Source organism: Callorhinchus milii, unplaced genomic scaffold, assembly GCF_018977255.1.
Source record: "Callorhinchus milii isolate IMCB2004 unplaced genomic scaffold, IMCB_Cmil_1.0 Scaffold21, whole genome shotgun sequence".
NCBI classification, from domain to species: Eukaryota; Metazoa; Chordata; class Chondrichthyes; order Chimaeriformes; family Callorhinchidae; genus Callorhinchus; species Callorhinchus milii.
This window is the reverse complement of record NW_024704762.1, coordinates 4,695,817-4,723,196: the sequence shown is the minus strand read 5'-3', so window position 1 is coordinate 4,723,196 and position 27,380 is coordinate 4,695,817. Positions and strand designations below refer to the sequence as shown.

The 27,380-nt window shown below is 43.3% G+C and overlaps 1 protein-coding gene across 2 annotated transcripts in view; it reads left to right on the top strand.

The window, feature by feature from the left end:
- Positions 1–2,642: 2,642 nt before the first annotated feature.
- eps15l1a (epidermal growth factor receptor pathway substrate 15-like 1a) overlaps positions 2,643–27,380 on the top strand; it is a 128,208-nt gene continuing 103,470 nt past the window's right edge. Inside the window, exon 1 of one of the 2 annotated variants that reach the window (XM_042342647.1) lies at positions 2,643–2,674. In XM_042342647.1, coding sequence (XP_042198581.1) covers positions 2,648–2,674 — 27 coding nt within the window. In that variant the 5' untranslated portion in view covers positions 2,643–2,647. Of the gene's footprint in view, positions 2,675–19,178; positions 19,215–27,380 lie in introns of those variants that run through there. The other variant, XM_007901057.2, reaches the window with a different exon arrangement.

Below are 27,380 nucleotides of genomic sequence, written 5' to 3'. Positions count from 1 at the left end.
TATAATCCAAGTATTTTAAGACGTGTCAACAATGTCATCGTCATCAGATTATCGCTACAAGACCACAGGCAGGGTCTTGTGTTGTCATTTATCTTGAACAGTTCCACAGGAGTCCGGTTGACGGGGTTTTGGGGGTTGTGTGGGGTGGGTGTTACATCAGGCATTGTTGTGCAGGACGCTGTGAGAAACTTTTTTTCGAGCAAATCCTTGGAACTTTATAACATCCAGCTGACTCGACAGAACTTGGTTTACTGTGTCAGCCAAAGGACGGAACCTCTGACAAGGCAGTAAAAAAATTAAAAATAGATAAGAGTCTCAGAATCCTGAATCCCTGATTCAGATTCATTGGACTAATTTTTAATGCAAAACGTGAGCGAGCATAGATTGAGCAATATGGATCGGTTGTTTGTGGACACACTTAACAGAATGCATTTCTCCTCTTCTTGGAAAAAAANGTGTTTTGAACCATCTTGATGCTATAGCTTTCATATTAAGGCATTGTGCACTTCATATATCACATTTACAATTCTTTTCAACTTCAACATGATTTTGCTGCTCAGGACAGCTTAATGTAATATATCTAAACTTCCAGCAGATGGTGCGGTACAACCAGTCTGGAGATGTGCAGGGACTGATGTTCCTAGTCTATTTCTGAACCCACTGCTGAATTGAAGCAATACTTGAGTAACATTAGATCATCTGAATCCTTTGCATGTTTAACATAAGGCATAAACTAAAACAAGAGGACACGGAGATTTGATCCAAAGCTCAGAGGAGGCTGTGTTGAGGAAAATAATTTTAAGAACGCTCGAAAGGAGGTACTTGAATTTTTCAAGTGCCTCAACATGTCAAAACATCTCTCATACTTGTAATACTTGTCAAGTGTGGTGGATTTTTATAGGCAAACGTGGCAGCCCATTTTGCCAATAAATCATGTGGCAAATTGGTGGCCAGGGCACTGGGGGAAACCATCACTTTTTGAGTTGTGTCATGGGTTCTTTAAGTCCACCTGAATACAGACAGATGAGACCTTGGTTCAATGTCTCATTCAAAAGGTGGCACCTGTGCCAATGCAGTGCTTCCCCAATACTGCACTGGGGTGTTAGTCTGTAAACTCAAACCTCAATGTGGGACTTCCAACGCACATCCTTTTGACTGAGAGGTAAGACAAAATGACTCGAGCTTTGTCAGTGACATTCTCGGCATTACACACTTTTTTTTTACTAGTTGGATTGCCTTCTTCGGTGATAATCTCTCCCTAGGGGCGAATCCACTAAAATATATCAATAATGATGGTTACCTTATTACAGTAAATGTATCCTGGAATTATGAACCTGAGTTACAGGGAGAAACTACAGACGCGAGGAAGGAGTATGCACAAGGCTAGGCTCGGGGAAGATTTTAATTGAAGTACGTGTTCATTCCTCACCCCCTCCCTCAATACTCTCATCCGTGACCCCTCCCTCCCTCCTTCCCCACTTTCAAATGTTGCCCAAAAGACCTTCCTTTTGGATCGTGCTCATATGGTCACCCCTTCCCCCCCCCCCCCCCCCCCCCCCGGCTCGGGGTAGGACTCTGCCACTGTTCAGTGCTCTGGGACCCCCTATCCCACGGAAAGGGTGCTGTATAAATGCAAGTCGTTCCTTAATTGACATATTCAAAATCCTGGAACTCTAGGGATAAACTGCTGTCAGTCTGAACCTGGAGCTGCAACCAAAAGTGCAGTCCTGTAGCTCAGTGGTTAGAGCACTCGCTTTGCAAGTGAGACCTGGGTTCGATTCCCGGCAGGGCGAAACCTTGGGCAAGTTTCTGTACTCCACGCGCCTGATATTAATTAATCCCTCAAAAAAAGCGATAATGAATTGGTTGTTTCAATCCACGGCTGCCGCGTTTCGCCCACGAATGTACAGTCGGTTCACTTTACAGTCTATTCTGTGAAGCGCTTTGAGAGGTCTAGAAGACGTGAAAAGCGCTATAATCACATGCAAGTATTATTATTATTATTACTACTATTGTGGAGTCCTGTAGCTCAGTGGCAAGAGCACTCGCTTTGCAAGCGAGAGACCCGAGTTCAATTCCCGGCAGAGGGCGAAACCTTGGGCAAGTTTCCTTACTCCACACAGAGCCTAATAATAATCCCTCCAAAAAAAACCCAAAACAATAATAAAATTGGTCATTTTCAATCCATGACTGTTTGTGGGACATTGCTGTGCGCGATTGGCTGCCGCGTTCGCCCACAAATATACAGTCAATTCACTTTACAGTGTGTTCTGTGAAGCGCTTTGGGACGTCCTCCCGACGTGAAAAGCGCTATATCAAATGCGAGGATTATTATTATTATTATTAGTAGTATTATTGTAAGTCACCAATTCAATTGAATGGAGGGGAGGAGCCCAGATGTTGCCGAGTCCCATTGACAACAATCAACCCACGTGGGGAGGGAGGGGGGAGGAGCCAGCAGCTCAGCGTCGACTCTGCGAGCGTGCCCTTGCGTGGTGACGTAGAGCCCGCCGCCGCGCCCCTCGCCCCGCCCGCCGCGCATGCGCACTGACGCGGCGTCGCGAGCACAGGTGGTGGCAGCGGCAGCGGCGGCGGCTCAGTGCGCGGCTCCCGCTTCCCCCCCTCCCACCCGCCCTCCCCCCCGAAAATGGCGGCGCTCGTCTCGCTCACTCAGGTAGACACCGAGGGCGGCCCGTGACCGTGAGGGAGTGGGGGCCCGGGGGTGGTGGGGGTGGGGGGGGGAGGTGGGGTGTGTGTGTGGATGGAAGGAAGGAAGGAAGAAGACGACGACGTCGAGGCCGAGCGGCGGTGAAGGGCAGCCCCCGGGCGGCGTCGATTGTGCTGCCCTCGAGCTCGAGCATGAATACCGGAGCGGAAGGAGGAGGAGGAGGAGGGAGTGGTGGGGGTGGGGGGGGTGGAAGGGACTACGCGACACCGCGGGCTGCGGAGGCGCTAGGCCGCGGGCGGGCGGGTAGACAGACAACCAACCCGCCCGCCCGCCCGCCCCCGGCGGACACCCCGCGAGCCCGCACCGGCACCGAGTGTGAGCCCGCCCGCCCGCACTGCTATGTGACGGGGGGTGTGTGTGGTGTGGGGGGGGGGGGGGTGAAGTAATCGCCAGGCCCTCCCTCCCTCCCGCCCTCAGTGCCGGCTCCGGCTGTCAAGAGGTATTAAGGCTGATCGATTGGGGCTGCACCGACCAGCGTTTGCGGGGCAAGACCTGCCCGTGCCCAGGGGTTGTAATGGCTGTACCCGGGGAGCGAATGCATGGAATGTGTGGTGTGGCACGTTTCACGTCTGTGTGTGTGTGTGTGTGAGAGAGAGAGAGAGTGTGTGTGTGTGTGTGTCTGTGTGAGAGAGTGTGTGTGTGTGTCTGTATCTCCCTCTCTCTTAATCACTTGTCACAAAGAAGACACGTAAGTCTTCTTTGTGTCTTCGGAGAAAGTTGCCCATTGTTGACGATTGCCATCTTCTTAATACTTCCTATCGGGATACCGGGTCGAGATTATTGCTGGAGTGTGGGCTCAGCAGCTGATGTGTGAATCGAGGGTCGCTGCTGTCTAAAAATGGCATTTTTATATTATATATATATATATATAGAGAGAGAGAGAGAGAGCCTGGTCCTGCTGAATCAACATTTTAAACTCAGTTTTTCCTGAATGTGGGGAATCATAGTTCATTGGATATTGGCAGACTAGCACTTCGCCGTGGCACTGATTTATTTCGCTCATGTAGTCGATTTTCACGTGTTGAGTCCACTGAATCAGTTTGGACTGGAGGTTTGATTGTGCATCTATCACAGCCAAGCCCAGTCCTGTTCTCAACTGATGTCTGCAATTCCATCAGGAGTCACAGGAGTCATAGCTGATTCTTCATTTCCCAGGGTTTGAGGATAGCGAGGCCAGTTGTGTCAGCACCCTGAGCTCAGACTATCCAACTCTGCACGGGTGAACAATCGAGGCAATTCAGTGCCATATCGTGTGGTGCTTTTAATTAGAGTCATTAGAAAAGCTTCTAATTTGTTCTAATCACAAGCTCGGATGCGAAAGAACAAGCAAGGCCAAGAGAATGTGCTGATTGTACATGGTCAGATCTATTCGTAAGTTAGTGACACTGAAATGCCGGACTTTTACTCCAAACGTGATTCTTGGCAACATTATCAATGAAGATTTACATTGCCGTAAACGGGGCTCATTCAGTAGGTTAGCTGAATATTTCTGTTACACAGCCCCTGGAAGTGCACCACATACTAAGTCGACACAGAGCGTCATTGTAATCTTATTTACCAAGTGGGAGTAGTTTTATTTGCAAAGGAGTGCTTCAAACATTGGATTTTGCAAAATCCATTGCACCTTTAAGATGCAATAACTACTGATTTTATAGTACTTTATGATGATTCTTTGCACATACCATTTGCATGTTTTGTCCCAAAGTTAAGAAATCAATACAGGTTGTTGCATATGATGGATTTAAAAATAACCAAATGTAAAGCTCATTTGTCCAAATCTGTGTAGGAGACCTGATTCCAATCCATGATTTTCTGTGTTCTGGAGGTTTCATTGGTATATCTGCTGTCACTATTCAGAAAGCATTTGACAAAGTTCTACACAGGAATCTCCTATTTGAAAAATTAACAAATTAGCTGGATTGCAAACTAGTCAAGCAACAAAAACAAAATTATATTTGTATGGCGTCTTTCATGTTGGAAGTCATCCCAAGCCACTAGACAATCAGTGTTTTGACCCCGAACTGGGGGTTGGGATCAGGGAGGGGAGGGAAGGAGTGTGATTGAAGGCATTTTTGAAGAGGAGGGTCTTGAGACGAATCTTGAAGGAGGCAAGAGAAGGAGGGAGGGGGAGTGACTGCGGGGTGGCGTTCCAGAGGGTGGGGCAGAGTGGATGAAGACCTGCCCACCAATGGTTAGGTGGGGATGTGAAGCAAGGCACAGTCCGCTGAGCGGACGGAGCGGGCAGGTTGGTAGGGACTTAGGAGGTCGCAAAGGTAAGCGGGAGCAAGGCCATGGAGGTCTTTGAAGGTGAGGACCAAGATCTTGAACTGTATCCTCTGTGTGATGGGAAGCCAGTGGAGTCAGGCGAAGATGGGATTGATAGGGTCACGGATGTGGAAGAGGACACTGGCTGAAGAGTTCTGGAGCATCTGCAGTCTATGGAGGGAGGAATTAGTGAGGCTGACAAGCAGGGAGTTTGCATAGTCAAGTCTAGATGTTATGAATGCGTGAATGAGGGTTTCGGCGGCCTGCGGTGCGAGACAGTAGCGGAGCCCGGAGATGTTGCAGCGAGATTTGTGTTCTACAAGGATCTGTTATGGGTACTGCAAAGTTCATACTATTCAGGAATAGGAGTGCACTTTATAGCACTAGAATAAAATTTGCTGATTTACTAAGTTATCTGGCCAGATGGTGAGAAGAAAAGAAATTGATAATACCCAGAGGGATTTGAGCCAATTTAGCAGATGTGCTAAGGAGTGACAGATGGATTTCAGTGTGGATAAGTGCAATGCATATTTAACAAGAAATCTGTGTAAATGAAGAAGTATTTATTCACAATGAAGCAACTCAGATACTGAGATGTAATAGGAGAGTGTTTGACAAGTCAAAATCTGTTATCCTGTCTGTTTAGATCACTCTGTTTAGAATGTGTTGTGCGTTTTGGTCATAATAATAATAATCCTTGCATTTGATTTGCGCCTTATCACATCTTCAAGATGTCTCAAAGCACTTCACAGAATACCTCTAAAGTGAATCGACTGTAAATCACTTGAAATAGTTAATTGAAGAAAGGCAATTGGTAATTCCCAGCCTGGTTATCTACATTATGAAGAAATACATTTTTGGCGGAGAAAGACTGATGAGCCATGATTTAGGACTTTAAAATATGAGCTGTATAGAAAAAAATGTTTGTGAGACTAAGGCTATTTTTTCAGTGAGGAAGGGTAGACCTAGAATACATAAGCACAACATTTACACTGCTCCTGTGTGATTAGAACAAACTTATTTTGCCCCATAAGATTGTGGATATGCATAACACTCCCAGACAAATCAGTTGATACTGAGTTAGTTCTATCTTTTCAATTTGGATATATATCTGTTGGAAGAGATTAAGGCCTAATGGACAGATGGGTACGTCTTCAGTGGACACGGTGGCTGTTTTGCTACGACTACTGTAGTTGGAAGACCGATGACCAGGGATGAACATTTGGAGGAGTGTGGGGTGCAGTTATGTAGGACAGATTCAGTATCTGGCTTTATGTTCTACAAGAGATTTTGAGCTCTTCACTAGAACTTCTCTGGTATTGTTTCTTTCTTTGAAAGATATGGTCATACTTAAAATGACAGTATTGTGAACTGCATTTATATGCGAAAGGTACAATTCTGCATCTACTCTTCATGCTAAAATGGTCAAAAACACACTATAATAATAATATAATAATAATATTAAACCCTCAGTGCCCTTTAATAATAATAATCGTTGCATCTGGTATAGCACCTTATCATGTTGAAATTCTTAAAGAACTTCACAGAATATACTGTAAAATGGATTGACTGCATATTTTTGTATGAAACACGTGATGAATACTGGCTTTGAAAGTGAGCATTTTCAGGCATGCTATCATTTTACCTCTTTCGTTCATTGGGTTTGCTGTCAAAAAGATGCAGTATGTGTAACCTTATTGTTAATGTCACCTTTTAAAGCTTTCAGTTCTAAAGTCTTTGTTATGAAGCTCCTGTGATTTGATCCCTAATTTATGTTATACTTGAAACAAAAACAGAAGTCGCTGGGAACACTCAGCAGGTCAAGGCAGCATCTATAGAGAAAGGAAAGTTTAAAGTCAATGTTTTGGATCCATGACCCTTTGTCAGATCTGGGGCATGTCGGGAGGGCGAGGCTTTCAAGGGCTAACAGAGAGAGGGAAGGCAGGGCAAAGAAGACAAAGGAGAAAATGGGGTAGAGGACAGGGGATGATGGGTTAAAGAGGTGTTAATGATGCAAAACAAAAGGGGGGAAAAATTGCAACAAAAAGGGGAATAGAGGTGTTAATAATGCAAAACAAAAAGGGGGAAAAATTGCAGCAAAATAGGCGGACCAGCGAGAGAAAAGGTGTCTGGGACCCAGGTGATGTGGTAATGGTCACAGAAGAGAGGGAGGGGGAAGGGAGCTGTTATGGTCTGAAGTTGTTGAAATCAATATTGAAATGTTTCCTACGTTTTGTTTGTCCCTAATCTCCAAGGAGGAAGTACTGTGTATCTGCTCAGCATCTTTCAGACAAGGCAGCTGAGATAAGAAATCGATACAGGTTAAGCTTGTGTCATGTATGATGTACGTTCACCTTCATAGTTCTGAGCTCATAGGCATGCAGCGAAGGACCATTTGTGAAATCTAGGACCAAACAGTGAGATTAATTTGTTGTAAACAGAGGAAGCGGTGGCAGGGAGGGAAGACACTGGTCTGACCTCATGTTGAGCTTGCTTGGAGAAGGAGTCACCTTCATAGCAGTAACATCTATTTTCCAAGGCGTCTCACATGAGGATCTGGATTAAGCAGTTGATGTTGAATTGAGTAAGACTGGTATGTGGCATTGGACTTGGATTGCTAGAAAATCAAAGTGGTTGGCATGCCATAGGCTGTCCTCTATAGATCCTCCCATGCTGAAAGCGGATGTCCCTTGAATGCCTGAAGAAGAAGCTGAAGCTTGGGACAAAAGCTGCTGGAAGTGTTACCTGGAGTCTGGGTTTGTGAACACACACTTGTATTTATCCAAGGTTTGGAATCCACTTTGATTTGAATGCAGAGAGATAAGGAGCTTCTGCTCCAGCTCCACACCTCCAACTGGTGGAATACTTGCTCAATATAGGAATATGTTTGAGGTACGGGCAAGGAGGATGGTGGTGGTGTCTCATACGTTTCATGCCAAGCTGGTATCTGCTGTTCACTTGGTAAGGGCTCAAACCTGCACTTGTTGGAAGTCAAGTGACAAACCTCCTTGGAGAGAAGTAAGCGGGTTTGGAACTGAGCTGCCTCCAAGATAATGTGCTTGACAATGGAATATCAGATTTGAGTAACGCTCCGCTGTGTGAGGGGTCCTATATAAATGCAAGCTGCTGTAGTCGAGTCAGCCTTCTGTGGACATTTCTTGAACCCTCTGAGGCAAACTTAACGGGTCGGATGCTTGTATATGAACACCAGTGCTTTGTCATGGTAATCTTCATGTTTGCCGTAGTCAGAGGGTTATGTTTGAATGCATTAGATTCATTGGGAGCCAGAAAAGTAAGATCCAGATTCAGTGATCCTAAATCTTACATTTACGATGATACCTTTCACAACGGGAGGATATCTAAAAGTTTCACAGGATATATTGTGTTGACTGTAATTTGTAGGTGATACTAGGAGCTGGGTGGCAAAGAAATCAGGCAGAATTGTAGCTACTGATTACTATCTCATCACCCCGACTGGTTGTCTGCATATCAAATCTCTGCTGATGTCTTAAAAAAACAAAAAGGTGAACATCCTGCTGTGTCTAAGATTAGATTCAGAGTCCTGCTTCTGGGTCGCTGTGAATACTCTGGTTATTAGGAGGAGCATTTATTACTTTTTTTGCCCCTGTAGGAAAATGTCTGACTTCTGTTAAGTTGCTTCTCTAATGGCTTGTTGGAAATTGCAAACTCACTGCTGAATATTTTTTTGCTAGTGCAGTTACATTTTATTTAGTTGCTTGGGACATGAAAGGCGCTTATACAAATGTAATTTTTCGTTGTTGCTCTACAAGGCACGGAAATTTGTGCAGTGTAATTTGACTCTGTTTTCCGCTGCTGTGTTCAGCATTATGTTTTCTCAATCACAGAGCAATTTCAGTTTCTGAACTGATTTTTTTTGTTTTATCTGGATTAATCCAATGCTTTTTTTGTATCATTCTGATCTGATAAATCTTTGTGGCCATTTCATTAAAATGAACTGCGAAGACCATCTTGGACGTGGTATTCACAGTACTTCAGAGTATTCAGCCTCCTTTGCTTTCCATTCCTACCTCCATTCATATATTCTTTCCCACTTGCTCTATGGACAAACCAAATCAAATCTACCAACATCGATCTTTGTTTTGGGAAACAAGAGTGCATAAAAACCATGGTCACAAGGATCTGTGGTTGCAAATAGTTAATGACTTGACCTTGTATCTGTTTACTTTCTTAATTCAAAAAATCTTTCAAAAACAAGTTATAAAAGTTATATTAAAAATACTACAGATCTGTGACACAATCCTATGTCAGGTTCATACAGGATACATATGAACCCACAGGTTCATAGATTTCCCCCTCTTTTTAAAACAAAACTCTTTACTTGGACAGCTTAAATAATTCAATAATTGAATATTATACTGAATACTTTTTTATTCCTTTCCAATTTTCTCCCATCGTTCCTGAAGACTGTTTTTTCCCTTTTGCTGGAGTATGGTAGCAAAGATGCCAGTCAGCCTCAGGCTCCTCACAAAAGTAGATGTTAATGTATAGCCTTGCCAGTGAATTTTGGCAGGTTGTTTGACTGTAGTGAAATAGCAGCCAATTTTGGGAGAGAGTACCAGAGAGTGAGGCAAAGTGGCTGAAAGCTCATCCTACAGTGACGGGACGAAGGGTTCAGAGGCCTGAGTTAGCATAGTGGAGGAAGTAGACAGGAGAGTGGGACTCACATCTTGCAATGCCGTGTGTCCTTGATGATTAGTTTAGAATGGTGTTTAAGATGTTACCCCTTGTTTTAATATAATATAAGGAATCTGTTCCCTTTCTGGTCTCAACTGAGTCAGTATTTGCTTCAGTGAATTGCATTGCATCTTGCAAATCTACACCCAAGTTTGATGATGATGCTTATTATGATTATATTGAAAAATGACAGCAGAAGGCAGCTTATCCTTAACTTGTTTATATTACAAAATTAATTATTTCAAGCAGCATTCTATAATGTCCTGGGGGTGCTGTGGAATTCATATTGCTGAACGGACTCCACAGGATTGAAGTAGTTGACAACTGCAGATAGGGTTGTTTGAAATTTGTATGTTTATTCTATCTGCTGTAACTTCCTTGCTATTTAGGGGATATTTGCACAGGCCATTCATTGGAAAACTGTATTGTTGACCTTTGGGATGAGTGCTCCATATGCTTGTGAATAGAATATTAGTGGCTTAAGACAATTACTGAGTCTTTGGGGATGTTAGAAAATCCATATCTTAGGCGAGTCTTATGTACCTTTGTTACTGTTCTGGATAGTTGAAGCTGCTTGAGGCACTTATGGTTACATGTTAATATACAGTACATCATAAGTCCAAGAAATATTTTTGGTTAACTTTAATATATTTGAATATCTGATGGTTGGAATGGATGTGACTGCTGTGTTTTGAGTGGCGCATTGGACACTTCAGTGTTTTTCAGTGAATTCTTAAAAATTCTGAACACAAACTATAATAATAATCTTTTTCATTTGATATAGTGCTTTAACATGTCTTCCAGACGTCTCAAAGCGCTTCACAGAATGTACTGTAAAGTGAATTGACTATACGTGTTGTGGGTGAAACGCGGCAGCCAATTGCACACAGCAGTGGCTCACAAACAGTTGTGGATATACATGTATAGCAAACATCTAGTTCCTATTAATTTTAATGCTTGTGCCTCTACAACAAATTTGCCTTACAAATGTCCTGTAACCATAGGCATGTTAATAATTTTGCTAATTTGCTATCTTGTTCTTGAGCAACAGATCAAAACAATTAGGTGGCTCAGGCATGAGGGCTAAAATCCAATTTCTGTGAATGCATTATAAACTTGGATGTAAATGACAAGGCATGAATTCAATAGAAGTTATATTTGGCTAATCACAGATATATGTGTGTGATGTTGAATTTTCTCTATATGATCCCTATAACAACTATGGAGTACTGTAGCTCAGTGGTTAGAGCACTCGCTTTGCAAGCGCGAGACCTGGGTTCGATTCCCGGTAAGGTGAAACCTTGGGCAAGTTTCCTTACTCCACACGCCTGATAATAATCCCTCAAAAATACCCAATAATAAATTGGTTATTTTCAATCCACGACCGTTTGCAGGACCCTGCTGTGCGTAATTGGCTGCCGCATTTCGCCCACCAACATATACGGTCAATTCACTTTGCAGTCTGTTCTATGAAGCGCTTTGAGATGTCCGGAAGACGTGAAAAGCGCTGTATCAAATCCAAGGATTATTATTATTATCTTCGAACATTCTTCTGAAAAGATTATTGTACATATTTGCATGAACTAAAAATGCAAACTTTATGTTAAGAATAAACTTACTAGGATGTGGTTTCTTGCCAGCCATCCGCACTGTGTTTCTGAGATTAGCTTGGTACATAATCTTTCTTCACCCACTAACCTTTCATCCAGCACCATTCTCCTGAATAGGTGGGAAAAAAAATTATTTCAGTGTTACGTTTTGGGAAACTAGTTTTATAACTACAAACAGCACTCTGTTGAAAATTTAACATTGGAATTGTAACCTGGAGTTTCAGCGCCTTGGGACGTCCTCCTGACGTGAAAGGAGCTATACAAATGAAATCTTGTTGTTTGCACAATAAAGCGCTCACCTGGCAAGCGAGAGACCTGGGTTCGATTCCCGGCAGGGCGAAACCGTGGGCAATTTTCCTCACTCCACACACCTAATAATAATCCCTCAAGAAAAAAAACAATAATAAAATTGGTCACTTCAATCCATGACTGTTTGTGGGACACTGCTGTGCGCAATTGACTGCTGTGTTTCTCCCACAAACATGCAGTCAATTCACTTTACAGTATATTCTGTGAAGCGCTTTGAGACGTCTAGAAGAAGTGATAAGGTGCTATATCAAATGCAAGCATTATTGTTATTAATATTATTATAAATCAGATTAAATAACAACAGAGTTCCTAAGTGAACATAAGAGCCTGGTTTTATGAGAGCCTGCATCATTTTTTAATACAAGTTTTGTAGCCCAGGGCTTTTTTAATTTCTTGGAGCCTAAATGTAATTAGATCAGATGAATATTTTCTATGTATTGCATTACAGGGCTAGAGCAATATGCACTTTCACTTACACACTATAAGGCTTTGAAGGTTTCTTCTCTTTCCCTATAAATAGTGTCCTGCATCCAACTTTGGTGATAGGAACTAAATTTCTTGGCATAATATTTGGTGGCTAACTCCCCAAGCTAGCATGTTTAGCATTATTAGTTACCAACGGGGAGGAAATAAACAACAACAACTTCTGTTTATATAGCGCCCTTTACGCGAGTAGCATCTCAGAGTGCTTGAAAGCTGTGTGGTTTGACACTTAGCTGGAAAGAGAGGTGACCGAAGGCACAGTCGAAGGGGAAAGGCTTCATCACACTTAAGATGAGCTTTAATACGCTAATTTTGTAAAACGAAACATCCAGTGTTGTAGACTGTGGCAATTTGAAGAGTCAGTGGCAATCAAACATGGGTACAAAAGGTGACTAATGTGAAATCAGTTTTATTGGGAGAAAACACTGGTGGCTGTATCCTTGTAACAGCTCCAGGTATCTTTAACAACAACAAGATTCCATTTATAAAGCGCCTTTCACGTCAGGAGGACGTCCCAAGGCGCTGCACAGTTGGGTCATGACCCGAGCAGGGGGGAAATGGTCAGGGTGATGGGAGGGAAGGGAGGGAGCGAGGAGGGGGGAAATGGTCAGGGTGAGGGGAGGGAAGGGAGGGAGCGAGGAGGGGGGAAATGGTCAGGGTGAGGGGAGGGAAGGGAGGGAGCGAGGAGGGGGAAGAGAGTCGAGAGGGGAGCTGAAGGCACGGTCAAAGAGAAAGGTTTTGAGACCGGCCTTGAAGGAGGAAAGGGAGGAAGCAAGGCGAAGGCATTCCAGTTCTATCACAAAAGAGATAGTCAACCCATTTGACATCATCATTCCAGTTCCAGTTGAAGCCCCCCCTCCCACTTCTAACAAGTGTAAAGAAATGCTTCCCCGTACCAGTGTTACAATTATCATCTTCTGCTCCATGGTTTCTACTGGCCTCATTGTCCAACGTTGTGACTGATCGAATTTGCTCAAGAAATGCTGCTTGTTCTCCCACTGTTACTTGTTGCTCTAAAACATATTTTAGTGCCAGACAAATGCTTGAATTATATATTGTATTGTGAGTGTATCGAGGCTCGTATTACTACCAAGCAAAATACATTTTGGTGTGGATAATTCAATTTTTTTTTCAGGGTGATTGGCAGGAGAGAAACCAGAAGCGTTGAGAAAGAATCCTAGCCTGTGATCGACTCAGTGAAACTATTAAAGCATTGGTTGTACGATTGTGATGCTGACCTTTTGTAGTTCCTGTTTGTTCAATAGAGTAGGAGTTAAAGAAAAACTCACCACAAAAGATGTTTTATATTTTCAATGTGCAGTCGGAGCTGTTTCATAATAATGAATGCAGTGTGGGAATTAAACACTGGCACAAGTGTGTGTGAGTGAGTCTTGAACTGCCAGGTCTAGACTTTTGCAAGACTCTTGGAAGTGTGAACGGATAGACACTACGTTGGGAGTTGTAAGATTAAATCAAGCAATTGAGGGACTTTAGTTGCAGCTTTCTGGTGAAAGATCACGAAACAGCTATTTGGTTTGCAAAGGAATGTATACCTTATGTTCAAATTATTATTATTATTACTTGCCAGGCTCACCGGATGACTCAGTTGGCAAATGGTTTGGTACTACCAAGCCATATAGTTTAAGAAGGAACCTGGATCCATTCCTAATCAGTATTGCACTTACTAATTTCAGATGTGGTTGTAGAATGGGGTACGAAAATACTTTAGTTGAAGAAAGCTTAAAATGAGTAGAAGTCTTTTTTTAAAAAAAGAGTTGATAGAAGAATGATGGGCAAAGCAGCTTGACATTTTTAAAATGGTTTGATTTATTTGACTATGTTATAGTTATTGTAACAGTAGAACTATCCTAATTGAGTCAGATAGTTCTATTGTTCCAGAGTTTTGGTAGCCACGCTTTCAGCCACTATGCCTCGAAACTCTAGAACACTCTTCCTCTATCCCTTCCTTCTCCATCTTCAGATCATGTCTTTCTCTTTGAGCGGGCCTATGGTTACCTCTCCTCTTCCCCCGGCTCGGCATTGTGCTCCGCCACTATCAAGTGCTTTGGGACACAGCCCAGCATGAGGGACGCTATATAAATGCAAGTTGTTGTTGTTGAGTAACTTTATTGCTTGGTGTTTTCATTTTCTTTCAGGGCTTGCGTGTGAACAAATAGGCCAAACCACTTAGCCTGAGAGAATTGAGTTTCTAAATCTGCGGGTAGCCTATGGGTTAATTTCTCTGTTGTGACAATATTAGTAAGAATGTTTATTGATCAGGTTGGTTTCCTTCAGATCTGTCTGGGTATTGGAAGCAATACAGTTGATCATGGGGTACTTAGACAACCATCTCAAGTTCTTGCATTTTTTAAAAATATTGCCTTGCAGGGATGCATGGTTTGCATTTGCATGTTTTCCTAATATTGTTAAAATCTCTTAACTGGTATTCAAAAATATTGTTATTAGCTTATGATAAAACACGTGAAAGGTATTTATTGGTGTGTTGATGGTGATTGAAGTCTAATTGGAGTTGTTTGTCTTGTAATACAGGTTTGTAATTGATTCACGATCTTGCCTGAGAATGTAGTATTCTATTTAAAATTAAGACAAAGCTGGCATGTAACTGCGAGCCTTAACTCAATATTGGAATGCTATGATGTTCTTGAACCCTACATTTCTACTCAAATAATCTTGAGTCAGGTTTCATTTATGATCACTGCATCTTTAAAATTGTACCACTCAAACAGATGTTATAGAACAGATTTTATTGACAAGGTAAATTTTGGCTAAAATAAAAATGGATAATGCCAACAACAACAACAACTAGGATTTATATAGCGCCCTCCACGCCGGACGGCGTCTCAGAGTGCTTTACAGTAACAGCCAAACAAGGAAAAGTCCAGGGTCAACTCTTACAAGTACAGTTTGCAACAAGGGAATGTAGAATTATAGCCATTACAGTAAAGGAAGGCTTCATCCCAGTGAGTTTAATCTGGCATTGGTAATAATAATTAATCACCCTTGCATTTGATATAGAGCCTTTCACATTGGGAGGACTGGTCAAAATGCTTGACAGGATTTACTGTAAAGTGTAGTGACTATTTTTAGATGTTGAATTGAATCCTCCTCTTGAGTGTGGCATTTGCAGATGTATTCCGCCTGCACTCTGTTCAAAATGAATCTGCACAATAATTCAGCTCTTGGTGACATTTATCTTCTAAACCGCAGAGTACAATGTAGATACTGTAATTAGCATTGTTATAGATTTAGGATTATGCTGTGTGCAGCAGATCTGTTCCAGTGTATGTGTATCAGAGTAATTTGATTGCCCCTTTAGTCACAGACATCATAAACCTCTCCCTGGTACTGTTCCCACCCCATTAAAACCGTCCGTCATCACTCCTATCCTTAAAAAAACCCTCCCTGGACCTCTCTACTCTGAAACTACCACCCACTCTCCAACCTCACTTTCCTCTCCAAGGTCCTGGAATGAGTTGTTGCTTCGCTCCTTCCTCTCCCGCCACTCCCTTCACAAACCCCTCCCAATTGGGATTCGTGCTTCCCACAGCACAGAAACAGCCCTGGTCAAAGTGACAAATGATATTCTGTCCATCTGCGACCAGGGCTCCCTCTACCTCCTTGTCCTCCTTGATCTCTCTGCTCCCTTCAACACCGTCAACCTCTCTATCCTCATCCACCGCCTCTCCTCTCACCTCAACTTTCACAGCTCTGTCCTTGACTGGTTCAGATCATACCTCTCGCACCGCCTCCACTTCATCTCCACAAATAGTTTCTCCTCTAGCCCTCACACTGTCTCATGCGGCATTCCTCAGAGCTGTGTCCTTGATCCCCTCCTCTTCAATATCTATATGATCCCTCTGGGTGACATCATCCAGTGACATGTATGTGGATGACACCCAACTGTACCTCTCTGCCTCCACCCTTGACTCCGGAACCACTGCTATTCTGACAGAATGTCTATCACACATCAAGTCCTGGATGAGAGCTAACTTTCTTCAGTTGAACGTCAACAAGACCGAGGCTCTCCTGATTGGCTCCCGTCAGCCCCTATACACCTCAGGCGCTAACAGCATCACACCATCCATGGTTGCACACTCCACCTTATTAAGCCAATCTGGAACCATGGCTTCTTGTTTGACACTCAACTATCTTTTCCACTCCACATCTGTGCCATGACCTGCTCTGCCTTCCCCCACCTCCGCAACATTGCTCGACTCTGCCACTGTCTCACACTGCAGGCCGCTGAAGCCCTCATACATGCTTTCATTACACCGAGGCTTGACTATGCAAACTCCTTGCTTGTCGGCCTCCCCAACCCTTCCCTCCAAAACTCCAAACCTCTGCAGCCCGTGTCCTCTCCCGAACCAGGCTCTGTGACCATATCACCCCCATCCTCGCCCGACTCCACTGGCTTCCCATCACTCAGAGGATGCAGTTCAAGATCCTGGTCCTTTCCTTCAAAGCCCTCCATGGTCTTGCTTCCCCCTACCTCTGCGACCTTCTAACACCCTACCAACCTGTCCACTCCCTCTGCTCAGTGAGCTCTGGCCTGCTGCACATCTCCCGCCTCACTCGATGCACCATTGGCCGGTGGGCCTTCTGCCACTCTGCACCCACCCTCTGGAACTCCATCCTGAAGTCCGCCTCGGCCCCTCTCTTGCCTCCTTCAAGACCCAGCTCAAGACCCTCCTCTTCGACCTTGCTTTCGATCGCCCTGCTTCCCCCACTGCCCTCCACCCTCCCTGATCCCAACCCCCAGCTTGGGTCTGAAACTCTGTCTATCCAGCGCCTTGGGATGTCCTCCTGACATGAAAGACACTATACAAATGTAATTTTGTTGTTGTTGTAATTTGATTTTGTTTTCCGTTACCTTGTCTATTGAATAATCTTGGCAGCAATGTGTTTAACCCAGTGAATTCTTTGTGGAAATATTTTAAAGTATGCGTATTTATATTCTGTAACCTGTACAAGTCAGTGATTCAGTGGAATTTAAACGCTGGATGTTATAATGTAGAATTAAGGGTCTGTACTAGACCAGTATTACTGGCAACTTCATGAATAGAACTCATTCTGATCGAGCTGAACTGAATGCTTCACCCATCCAAAACTGTCTATGAATTCCAACAGACAAAATTTGATTCCCAAAAAGGATTAAATTGCATCTTTTTGATTCTGATGAGGAGCTTGTCATTGATGTCAGGATGTTCCACAACAAACCATAAAAGACAAGAGTCAGCAAGATGGTTGAAATCTGGAAGTCCAGCCTGGAATCCCTCTGCCTCGACCCTTCCCTTATCCCCTTCAAGGCCCATCTCAAGACCTTCCTCTTTGACTGTGCACTTTGTCATCCTTCCGCACCCCCTACTGCTTTTGGTTTGAACCCATAGCTTGGGTACAAACCCTTGCCTGTCCAGCACCTTGAGACGTCCTCCTGATGTGAAAGGCACTATATAAATAGCATTGGCAGAACTGTGGATACAACAACAGCAAAATTACATTTATAGAGCGCCTTTCAAGTCACGAGGACGTCCCAAAGCGCTGAACAGTCAGCTGTCGGGGCCCGAGCATGGGGGAGGGTGGTGTAGGGGTGAGGGAGGGCAGAGAGGTGAGAGGGAGACCAAAGGCACGGTCGAAGAGAGGGTCTTGAAGGATCTGAGGGAGGAAGCGAGGTGGAGGGACCATGGGATGGAGTTCCAGAGTGTGGGGGCAGAGAGGCTAAAAGCCTGGCCACCGATGGTCAGACGAGAGACATGGAGCAGGCTAGAAGAGCCTGATGAACGGAGGGAGTCAGCAGGTCAGAAATGTGAGGACGAGGATCTTGAACTCAATCCTCTGCGGGATGGGGAGCCAGTGGAGTCGGGCGAGGGTGGGAGTGATGGGGTCGCAGAGCCTGGTGTGTGAGAGTACACGAGCTGCAGAGTTTTGGATGATCTGCAGCTTGTGAAGGGAAGCGTTTAGATGGAGGGAGTTCCCGTAATCAAGCCGAATGCGTGGGTGAGGGTTTCATTAGCAGAGGTGCCATCCTTAGCATGAGACTTTAAATTGAGGTTCCAGTTCTTCTGGTGGATGTTAAAGATCTCATGACTCTATTGGAAAAAGAGAAGGGAGTTTTTCCCAGTGCTCTGGCCAATAATCCTCTAGATTAATTGATTTTTCATCTCGTGATTGTTTTCTTGCTGGCACAAATTGTTGCTGTGTTTGCTTTTAAGTATAGTCGCTAAACTTAACAACAATTATTTGTTTGAGGTGTTTCAACTTAATAAAGACGCTCTAAAAATGCAAGTTCTTTTTCTTAGTAAAACTTGCGTTTAGCGAGAAGGTCCTTGGCCCCCTTCCTTTCCTTATGTACATGCTCCCTCGTCAACACGGGATGTCTACCATCCGCAAACAACTTCCACATGTATGCTGATGACGCCCAAATCTACTTCTCCTTCTCCAGCTGCAACTCCTGGTCCGTAGATGTCCTGTCAGCTTGCTTGTCAGAAATCAAGGCATGGATGAGCACAAAATTCCTGTAGTTGAATGTTGAAAAGACTGAGGCCATATTCCTTGGCTCCTGTTAACATCTTTCCTTTAGGCTCTGACCTCCTCAACCTCCCCGGCCTATCCCTCAGACTTGCTGAAGCTTAACATAGGCATCAGGTTCAATCGTTAGCTGTTCTTCCTACCCCACATCCTGTCCCTTTCCTCCACCTCTTGTCACATTGCCAACACCAAAACATATCCACCACAACCGAAGCCCTTATCCATCTCTTGCCTTGATTATTCCGATGCCCTCCTTGCCAGTCTCTTCAGCTCCGCTAGTGTTTTATGTAAAAACACTTGAAAGGACTTGTTACTAAACTATCACCTTTCTGTGCACAACTGCCAACTTAATGAGAAAAAGGAGCAAAGAAGAAAGAGTCAAACAGTTGAAAGATTTTTGCAGGCTGAGCTGTGGACTTTCGATTTTGTTTGGCAACAATTTGGCAGTCAGATAAGTTTCCCTCACATGACCTGTTCTTGTTGAATCTATATTTGTGAAGAACAGCCAATGTTCATTCCGTCTTCGATGTTTAGTTGGGTGAGGAATGCAACATAAGGTAAGCTAATGACGTTTTAACGATTTGTTTTACAATGCATTGAGTGCACTTTGCTACTAGCATACTGCAGTTAAAATGAAGGGAATGACAGTGAGGCAGTTGTCAAATGGGCATTTTTTGAGTAGAAAATGTGAATTCTTTGCATTTGTGACCGAATAAATAATAAGTACTTGTTTTCAGTATAGCACCTCAGCACATTGAGACATCTCAAAGTGATTCACAAAGCTTTGATGTATGGTGAGCATGTGGAATAGACTGGCTAGAGAGGCGAGTAGTATCAGCAACTTCAAGACGGAAATACAGATGGCTGTATTGTCAAGAAATTGATTGAGAGTTGAATAGGATTTTTATTTTTTATTTTACGTTACCAGATAAACAGCACAAATAAAATTGGTCACTCATTTATGTTTCTGGGACATTGCTAGGTGCAAATTGGTGGCTGTGTTTGCATGCAAAATACTGATGGCACTATTTGAAAAGAGTTTCTCAGAGTGTGCTGGCCAACAATCCCACAGATAAAATTGTTCATTCACTTCATGGCTGTTTGTGGGATAATGCCGAGTGCAAGTTGGCCGCCACTTTAGCCTACAAAATACGCAGTCAATAATACTCTTTACATTTTGCCCACAATATATACAATCAATTCACTTTACCGTAAACACTGTGAAACGCTTTGAGACGTCTCAAAGACGTGATAAGGCGCTCTATCAAATGCAAGCATTATTATATCCTGTGAAGCTCTTTGAGACAATATGTCCTGTGAAGTGCTTTGAGGCATCTTCTCAAAGTGAAAGGCACTATATCAAATGTAAGGATTATTATTATTGTTTTTTCCCTTTCCTGTACATTTCAATGTTGCTGAGCCTTTTGCTGATGAGGTGAGACAAACTGAGCAACCTTGAAAGGTGCTGCGCCCTGTTTCAACCTTTCAATCTGGCCTTACAGGGATGGTTCAGTGATTCCGTCTTTGCACCACCAGTCAAGTCTGTGTGAGTCTTCTCCCTTATAGCTACCAGAAATTGGAACAATGTACACGTTCAGTTTCTTTGGCGCCTCTGACTAAGTGGGAATGAATTTCACCGAACCAGTGGGACAGGGTTCCACTGACTCACATGCGAAACACCCTTATAATCCAAACTTAACCAAGGTGATGCAAGTGAGTGTCTGTGTGACAGCTTTGGTAGAATAGCACATTCAGAACCAGCAGAGAGCACTAAGTAGTGTTAGGAAGGAATGCCTTGTTTGCATTGTCGATTAACATATGAATTCCGATTCTCAGCTCAGTTACAATCACCGAGTGCAAGATGGGTACTTCAGTGGGGGCAGGAGAAAGTACAGTTGACAAGAGTATCATCACAGTAACTGCTTCAGAGCAATATTTGTGTGGGTCTGTTTGTCACCTACCCTATTATACAGTTGGCTAGTATCGGACCAAAGAAGGCCCAAGGAAAGAAGAAATATACCCTTGTTGTACATGCACTGCCATATTGAGGCAGATTTAACTTTAAAAAGCGCTCTGTTCCATTCAGCCTCTGAATGCATAAAGATTGGATGGGCAGTCTTATGCAGCTGTGTCATCTAGAGCTGTTAGATTCCAGCATAATCATTGAATGAATACTTTGCATTTTCCTTTTCTAATTGTGGGCAGAACTGCATCATGTGGGTGCCAGAGAGCGAGAGCGCAGCTGCATCAACAGAACAGGAACAGCTTTTTTTTAACAAAAAGTTAGCATCCCACCCAAGTCTCCAAAAATATTAGCTATTGAGCGAAAAGAATTTGCAGGAGTTTCCAGTATCCAACAGTAACACGTTGTTGGCTCCAGTTGTTTCATTTCATTTTTAACCCTTTTGGCTTTGTGTTCTATATCAAATTCAATACATTGATTACAAACTATGGGACCTGTGGGTGGGTGAAAAGTAGTGAAATACTTAAATTTGTCTGGAAGAAACTAGGGGAGTTAGAATTTTTTTCACTTCACCCTACAACTTAATGAAATATTTTTGAGTTTCACAAAGCTGCTGTTTTTTGATAAAATCCCTCTTTACGTAAATTCCACCGGCTCCCCATCCCCCAGAGGATCGAATTCAAGATCCTCATCCTCACCTACAAGGCCATTCACGGCCTCACTCCCTCCTACCTCTCCGACCTACTATCCCCCTACTTCCCTGCCCCTACCCTCCGTTCCTCTGGCACCGGTCTGCTCCACATCCCCTGCCCTAACCGCCCTACCATCGGTGGCCGGGCCTTCAGCCTCTCAGCCCCATGGCTCTGGAACTGCATCCCCCAGTACCTTCGCCGCTTCCTCCCTTTCTTCTTTCAAGGCCGGTCTCAGGACCTTTCTCTTCAACTGTGCCTTCACCTCCCCTCTCGACTCTACTCCTCCTCCTCCTCGCTCCCTCTCCTCACCCTGACCATTTCCCCCCTGCTCGGGTCCCAACCCAACTGTCGAGCGCCTTGGGACGTCCTCCCGACGTGAAAGGGGCTCTATAAATGCAATCTTGTTGTTGTTGTATGTTCAGAGGCTGTTGGTAGAACATTTTAATATATAGATACCAATAAGCTCCAGTGGTATAGAACCCAAAGTTTTGTTATACGCAAAGCACTTTTGAAGTTTGACCTTTATAAATGGTGGAAAGTGTCAAATCTTTTAAAAATAAATAAGATTTAAAGAATGATGGCACCATAACAGTACGCAGTCTGACTGAGATTGGCTAACTGAGCATACATGGGATCAGAATCTACAATGCCTTTATTCACTAAGCCATCGAAAACACTGAAAAGAGATTTTTTTCATGCCATGTTCGTTAAAACATTTCAAAATCCTCCCTCCTTCCGGTGCAGCAAAATCCTCACTCATTCTGGTACCTTACCAGTGAATTTTGTTAAATTAAAGTTCAACAAATGAGTCTCGGCAAACTTTTAACTGAAAATGGTCCTGTTTTCAAAGGCCACGTATGCTCACGTATGTTATATCTGAATCAGAAACATTCCTGTATCAGGAACGCCTTATCTCACATGACACATACAATGACCAGACATCCCTCCTGATTGTGAATCCACATTCCAGCCACCATTGCTGATTTTACAGTTTGAGATGCACTATTATGTTTCCCCATTTTTGGGTTCTAAGTTGAGTGAAATACGTCTGGGTTAGAACACTGCTCGATACTTGCAACCATTGAAACAAAACTGAATAGGACATGTACTTGTACAGGCTGATTTAGCTGGGTTAAGTGACACATGTAACTGATTCAGGATTGAAAATACCCATTCCTTTGGTCAGTTGCAAAGGTTTTTGTCGCGCCTGTTGAATACAGGAGGTCCTGAAAAATGGTGAACCACTGGGGAAACTGCTTCCAATTAATAAGATTAATATGAGACGGCAACAGTGATTGTCTTTAGAGCTGTCAGATTCACAAAGTGGAAAGAGGTTTGCTATGTTCAAACGATTAACCTCCAAATCCGATGGCTTTTGCACTATTCGCTGATCACAATACTATAATCCTTTCTAGATTGACGTGTATGGTACATCCGTTTCCAAGGAAAATGATATCCCTGCCAGGCATACGCTTACAGGCAGTGCGTACAGTGACTGCTAGCCCCAGTTCTAGTACATGTTCTCTTGAATGTGAGCCAGGGATGCTGAGAGTGTGAGGTGAGTGTTAATGAGAAAGGCCTGAAGATATGGAGGCTGGGGTTTGAAGGTAGATGTGGCTTTCTGCGGTTGATCTTAAAAAAAAGTTAATGCAAGTTGGCAGGAAAGGATCTGATTTGAAGATGTTCTATGCGTTTTAGTAGTGGAACTGCCATAAAATATTTTGCCCACAAAATATACAGTCAATTCACTCCACAGTGTATCGCTTGAAGCGCTTTTGAGACGTCTTGAAGACATGATAAGGCACGATATCAAATGCAAGGATTATTGTATAACTACAAATATTCTTGGTTATTTGGAAAAACAAAGACCTGGAAGCATGTCAATAAGATAGCTCTTAGAACAACCTTTTAAAAAAAATTCTTCGCCATTCTGTAATTTCTTGATATCTTCAGCTGAGAAATGGTTTGTAGCTTTTGAAGTCAGAGAGCAACGGTTTTGCCGGTATTGTCGCAAGGACGAGTGAATCGGAAGAAAGGTAGCCAGGAATGATGTTGAATATGAAGTTTAATTATGTCTGGTACTGCAGCATTATTAGTTTATTTTCTGCAACAGCTTTATACAGCTTTATATCCCTCATAGTATAGATTGTATCTCAGCGTTCTATGCCACTGCTACAACCCGCCCAGCCACTAACCTGAGGTCCGTAGCATTGTGCTCATGGTATCCAGCAAAAGGGATGTTTAAATACCTGCATCCATTGCGTAGATTCAGGTCAGTGTCTGTCAACTTCATACTTTTTCCTTGTTTTAACTAGTTACAACTAAGTTTTTTTTAACATAAGTGCATATATTTCTTTTGTGTAGTGTCTTCTGGAGTAGAAACTTAATGTTCTTTCTATATTTGCCTCAGTCGAAGTGACTCATGGTGTCATTAATGTTTTATCATTTTACAGTCGTTGCTAAGGAAAATTTTCCGTATCAGTTTACTTGTTTCGATCTTCTGTAGATGAGAGAATGTTTGTGAGAGCTTTGTTTTTTGTTTTGAAGAGGTCCTAGACGTCTTCGCCTAAAAAATTTAAATCATCCACTTGGCTGCATCATCCTCCCCCCATGTCCCTTTCCACCCAGACCATCCACACCGCCATCTACCTCCGCCACTGCTCCTGCCACTCCCCAATCGTTACACTCCTTTGCCCCCATTTCTTCCTCCTCCCTCTCAACCGCAATCACCTGGATGAAGTTCACCACCTGCTATCTCGACCTCCTCCCCACCCAGTTGCTGGTCACTCAACTTCCCCTTCTCTCCCCCGTGCTGGCCGACACGGTTAACCAGCCTCTCTCCTCAAGCTCTGTTCCACTCCCCCTGAAAACCACTGTCATCACAGCCCTCCTCAAAAAAAATATCCTCGAACCCTCTAATCCCATCTCCAACATACCCTTCCTTGCCAAAGTCCTGGAATGCATTGTTGCAGGTCAATTTTGGTCACACCGCTCCCGCCTCGAGCTCCTGCAATTCTGCTTTTCGCTCTACCAACAGCGCTTGTCAAAATCACAAATGACATTCTCTCTATCTGTAACCAGGTTCCCTCTGCCTCCTCATCCTCCTGGATCTCTCTGCTGCGTTCAACACAGTCAACCATGCCACCCTTAACTTAGAAAATGTGAAAAAAAACGTTGGCCACTCATTTCCCTCTATCAATCTTACAATGGGTAATTGAAGTTAACGTGCTACTGCTTGCTCTCTTTTTTATCGTGGGTTGAGGCTCTTACATTCACCTGAAAGCAGCATAGCAGCTCCTCTTCCTGTGGGTTTTTCTAATTCAAATCAAATTGAAACGTGTGATAAAACTTTCCCTATGTAAAATGGTGTCAGATTCTCTTCATCTGCCTCTGTCATACACTCCCACAGAAATTTCCTTGATGTCCCCTGACTAATTACAACAGGGGCTTTGGTGATAGTCGCACTGTTGGATGCAAAAAGAAGCTGAGGTTCATTTCATAAAAATGTCTGCAGATAATACGCATTGGGGATTTGGACCCATTTCTTCTCACACAATTGTGTGTATTCTAATCAAATGATGGATTTTGTTCTCCTGTGTGCAGCCTCTAGTTTTTCCTCAAATATCCTACTTAAATCTAACCCTGAATGGATGATAATCATTTGCTCCACCAATAACTCATTTGCTAAATGGGCTGCTGAATTGAAACTGAGCCACACTCTCAGATAATCCCAGATTCAATCTGTGCTGAATTACGAATATCAACAGGGTGCAATTGGTCTCTAGGGCTGTGGTGTGAAAAATCCAGGTTCTGATAATAATAATAATAATGCTTGCATTTGATATAGGGCCGTACCACGTTTTCGAGACGTCTCAAAGCGCTTCACAGAATATACTGTAAAGTGAATTGACTGTTTGCATACACTGACCTCTATTCAATGTGTGCGGACATTGGTGAGGTATTGGAAAGTTATGACACCACAGAAGCTTTGCCCCATCTCATATTGGCACTTGGAGGAAAGTAGAAATTGGAGGGGAAGAAATATTTATTTATTTGGTGATCTATTATTATTATTAAAATGTATTATTAAAGCTCCACCTAAGAAGAAGCTGCTACGTCTCTCATCTGTGATAAGTTGTATTCAACTGGGGCAGGTCGGGTGCTGACAAAACAAAGGTATTACTTAACTAATGATAGCAATTGCTTGGGTACTGTCAGCTTTAATGCCATCTCCTTTTGGACATTAATATTTTAACGTTGAATAGGCAGAAGGAGCAGAGGCATCCTAAGGAAGCTGTCGCACTGCTCTTATTGAATACCATTACTCTGTTACACAAAAGTTCCTGTTCTGATTGATTGAGAAATTACGTGTTGGATCAAGAGAATATGAGCCTGAGTCGCTTATCAAATGCCGGGAGGAGCAGGAGAGCAGCTCTGTCGTGCTTGGTCTTTGTGGACAGAAGTAAGGTTGAATTGAAGCCTGCAACTGGGATCGCACACAAGGGTGTGAATCTGTGAGAAATGGGCACTTTTATTATATTGATGATATGGCATGGTAAAAATGTGTAGATAGAGTATGAAGGAAGAGGTGATTGAATTGTCTCTTGTATTAGGACAGAAAAACATTGTGCACCAGAGGTTGAAGATTTCACTCAATGGGCACTGAATTTTGCATTCACTGAAACCCAACACTGAACTAAATTTAGCACTGCATTTATCAGTGTGTTTCGTTAGTTATCTGTTTGACTCAGTCATTGGGCAGCATTGGTTTCTCATGGAAATTTTATGAGTGAATTAACCAATAAATTAACAGAAGGGCACAGTAACCTTAGCCTTTGTATTCTGCAGTTGCAGCAAAATGAAACATCTCCTGTTTGAGATCCTGCAAAGGTTCTGCTGGTAAGTGCAATGCTGAGTCTGGAGCTGAGTCATACAGTTTGTATGTTTCGTCTCTGCGGTGAGCATTGTGTTATCTGATCTCAGACAGTGGGCAACAGAGTTTCACTGTCCGTCATATAAGAGGAGGAAGAATCAGCCAGTGTTCACAATTCTAACTTGGTATCCAAGGATTTTGGGTTGTCAAGTGAGGACTGATCAAGATTGACTGTGATTTTCCCTCACGGTTGAATCCGCTAACGTTTCCGGTCAAATCTCAGCTGAGACATGAAGAATGGGTACTGGGGGGTGGGGGGGAAGTACCTAATGGTGTTGTGGGTTCTCTGATGCCTTTCCAAGGCAAGTCACTGGCTGGCTAGGGGAAATAATGGAATTGTTTAATATAAACGGATCATTATTTTCCCAGTCATGAGCAGTTTTAGTGCTGTACATTTATACCTAGATTCAGGTTACGTGCTTGGCAGTGGAATATTGGAATAGAGTCAGCTTTCTGTGGCAGTGTCGGTCGTATGGTTCCTGAGCCAGGTGCGTACCCAGTAATCCAGACCAGCCAGCCTGACTCATTTACAGGACTTGAAAGTGCTGACTGGTCACGGGGAGCCATAACCCTAGAGGTAGAAAGCAGGAAGCTTGCCAGACTGCTCTCAATGACAAAACTATTCGTAGGAAACCTACACAATTAGGTAAGAGAGGAATGTGTGACACGGAAATTTCCATGTATAGGTGGCATGCATACATAGGTGCAACACACAAATGCTGACGGATTTTTAAAAAGAATGTTTTTGCCGTTGTATTAAAAGGACCATTATCCCTTCAAGCTGGAGAAGCCGGAAACAATGTGTTTAAATCTGTTTCAGTGACAAGGACATCCATAAAGTGTGTGTGTATGTGTATAAAGTGATGGGGGATTTCTGTGTGTGTGTGTGTGCGCGTGTGTATGTGTGCGGGGAAGGGAAGATTGTTGATTTTGTAACGTACTCTTGCAAAATGAGATTTTAACAAACTTGAATACTTGTACAAGATGAGGAAAACAAAAAAAATGCCATTTTTGCTGCACTCTGTAGTTCTAATTTTGAGGAACTGGAACATTGAAAAGCATTCACTCTGAGATGCTTCCTGCGTGAAGTGCGTTATATGAATGCTGGTTGTTGTTGATGATTCTTCCAAAGTTG